Genomic DNA, 3,457 nt, shown 5'->3' with positions numbered 1-3,457 from the left:
TGTAGGTGGTGTTCCTACCTGTTTTTGCAGATATCATGGCTGACCCGGGTTCAAATGCTAATTGTTTGGTTAACTTCCGGATCCGGTGCACGCCCCCCTAGATTGAGTGAATAATGAATAATATTGAGATTGAATGACGTGATCGGAGGGAGTGGTTTAGTATGGGTAAAACCGCCGGGGGAAAAGTACTAGCCATTTCTATTATGGTGAAGGGGGAAAAGTAATATGAGGCCTTCGCAATGCCACACTCACTTCTCTGAAAAATTCTCAAGAGGTATCGGCTCTGAGCTTCCAAGATGAATCCAGGTAATTAACTCTTGATATTATCTATATATGTATATATACTCATACAAATGTGGCACTTATATTCACTTCTATTAATGTTTTTGCTATGAAATAAAAAACCCCTACATCTTAATGAAGCTTCTGGAAAAGCAAGCATCTTAGTGAGTGATTTATTTATTTAATGGAATGATGCATGACTTTATTTTTATACTTATAGCGTTTATTTTATTTTTAAGTTAGGAGAGATTTTGGAATAAGTCTGTATTAATATGTATTTTTTGTTTTACTTTTATTTTAATTTTATAGAGTTAGGAGAGTTTTTTTTTTTTTTTTTTTTTTTTTTGAATGAGTGAATGAGTTCGTATTTCTTATTTTAAATTTGAATTTTTACAGAATTAGAAGCGTTGTTGGATGAAATTCAACTGTATTATTATTCAGCGTCACAAGGTGGCGATGTTGTGACAGGAATCCGGCGTAAGTATTTCTTTTTTTGAAACGTTTAGAGCTTTTTCTTGCTTTAAAATTAACTGTTAGTAATGGATATTTACAGAATTGAATGAGGATGTGAACGAGAGGGTTAGACAGCCGGAGATTTTCGTAATTACGAGTGATGAGGAAGAATTGGATGACGAATTATCTGCAGGAGTGAACGGTAAATTTCCTTTTTTTAAATAAAATAAAACCTATGTATTACTATTTTTTAAATGAACCGGTAATGTTGTATGATTATAGGTGGTGATATACTGAGCGAGACGGTCCCAGAGACTGCTCAACCTGAGGTCATAATAATATCTGACGAAGAAGAAGAAGGAGAAGAAGAAGAAGAGATATTAAGGCGTGAAAACGTGAGGGCCGAAGAGGAAGGTGAATTCGTCGGGTTTCCACCGATTGAAAGCGAATCTGAAATGGAAAACTCTGAGGGGGGTGACATGGATTTAGATAATGTAGGTCAAGGTTTGGCTGAAATTGTAAATGCCTTAAACGATGAGATCTCTATGCAAATCGAGCCTTTTCAAATGCCTGATGAAATCGGCGGCGATGATGGCGATCCGTTTGTGGCTATAAGACACATTGAGGATTTTATTGATTTCTTTAATCCTTTAGAGAGGGCTCTTGCACGTCTTAACCAGTCATCTTCAAACGACGAAGCCGTTGAGGACATACTTGAACCAGACATACATAGAAATGACCAACAGCAATCCTCTGTATCATTTTCACAACATTCCCAGCCACACCCACACAATCAAACGCAATATGTAGAAGGTAGCAGAAGTACACATTGCCAGCAGACACTTGTGTCAAATACACAAAACTTTCAATACCAACCATACACGCACAATCAAACGCAACAGACAGAAGCTGGTGGTAGTAGTACACCAGCTAGACAAGACCTCCAACAACAGTCTCGGGTACATCGACACATTCAAGCAGAACATCCCCCAGCACCAACCCCCAGTACACAATCCACCTTGCAACAATCTTCAGACACAAACAGACAGGTGGGGGGACAAGTTAGGCGTCCGAATTTTAACAACTTGGAGATAAGACGACGTCTAAATACAACGAGACCCGAAGACCCCCTTGATTTTGCAGCCTTCTACACAAACATTGGCAATAATTTGAATGAAGCTGTGCAGGAGGTAATCAGATCGACTAGTCGCGGTGATATAGTCCAAGCAGAAATAGTGGGTGAAAATGTGAGGGAGCACTGTTACCTAGATGCTGTTAATGACCCGAATGACGTAACTGACGCAGTCCATAATTTGCTAGATCGCATCGCACAATCTAATACAGAGGTACTGGCCGACAATAGTCTAGAACTTGTTGTACAGATTGTATTTGATGTTAATGGCGGAGGAGGTGCCAAACGCAAACTAATTTTGACTACAAATGATGAAATGGTTCAAAAGAAGAAGAGATGTTTGTACATAACGTATGACAAAAATGATAAATTATGCTTTGCTAGATCGTTAGCATACCTGCTTGACGGATCGTTGACTGTTGATCAGGCTACACAGAGGGCTCGTTATTTACAGCAAAGCGTGGGGTTGACTTGTGAGACTGCCGTTAGTCTGAGGGACGTACACAAATTTGAAACGCTTGTGAAACGCAAAATCGTTATAGCTTATAGAGCGGATTGCGAACGCCCCCTGTCTTTTTTTGAGACGCAATACCCCAAATCAGAGGACTCAGTGTTCTTACTGCTATTAGACGGACACTATTATGGAATAAAATCGGTTAAGGAGTTCATAGGGAAATCCTACTTTTGCAGTCATTGTTACAAAGGGCATAAAAACCAAGAACAACATAGTTGTGAGGGGCATTGTCACATCTGTCTCGACCCTACCTGCAAACAACAACCGTTCAAAGCCATTCATTGTAACGATTGTAACAAAATATGTCAGAACGAGAGTTGCTTCGTTAAACACAAAGAACGCAGACAGACCTCAAAATCCGAGACTAGCAACTGTGAGAAATACAAAAAATGTAGCGAATGCAGTGTGGAATATTACGTCAAATCACAGGGGGAGAATGTTAAACATAAATGCCCTCAAGCCAAATGCACAGTATGTGGAGAGGTTCTACCTAAGGGCGGTGATGAGGCGAGAGGAAACCCTCATCTGTGTTACATGCAGCCTTTAAAACCGGAAGCGCCTTGTAAACAAATAATTTACTACGATTTTGAAACATTCGTAGGTGCTGACGGTAAACACAAACCCTACCTAGTGTGTACCAAATCGACAACGGGGTTGGAAAAACATTGGTTGGGTCTTGATTGCGTCGAACAATTTCTTGATTATGTCAGGAACCCTCGTTTTGAACAGTCTAAACTAATCGCTCACAACGCCAAAGGTTTTGACGCTTACATCATTCTAAACAAAATGGTAGACATGGGGGTTAATGTCAGCGTCATTATGCAAGGGAGCAAAGTCATTTGTTTCTCAGATACGGACTACAAACTGGGGTACATCGACTCCTTGTCCTTCCTCACGATGCCCCTCAGCTCCTTGCCTAAAGCTCTAGGTTTCATCGATCAAACTAAAGGGTATTTCCCCCATGGCTTTAGCTCTCTAGACCATTTAAATTACATCGGTCCCTACCCTGATCCAAAATATTATGGGGTAGAGCGTATGTCGACGGTCCATCGTACAAAGTTTTTTGAATGGTACGA

General features: G+C 40.2%; 1 protein-coding gene across 1 annotated transcript; it reads left to right on the top strand.

The window, feature by feature from the left end:
- Window positions 1-277: 277 nt before the first annotated feature.
- LOC144019075 (uncharacterized) lies at window positions 278-3,034 on the top strand (the record flags this gene model as incomplete). The annotated part of the gene is made up of 5 exons (XM_077521870.1): window positions 278-306; window positions 424-446; window positions 679-759; window positions 836-937; window positions 1,018-3,034. A coding segment is annotated over exon 5 (1,844 nt), but the record flags the coding sequence as incomplete, so codon positions are not given.
- Between the last annotated feature and the right edge of the window lie 423 nt (window positions 3,035-3,457).

The sequence above is a fragment of the Festucalex cinctus genome, chromosome 5, assembly GCF_051991245.1.
Source record: "Festucalex cinctus isolate MCC-2025b chromosome 5, RoL_Fcin_1.0, whole genome shotgun sequence".
Taxonomy (NCBI): Eukaryota; Metazoa; Chordata; class Actinopteri; order Syngnathiformes; family Syngnathidae; genus Festucalex; species Festucalex cinctus.
This window is presented reverse-complemented; position numbering and strand designations above follow the sequence as displayed.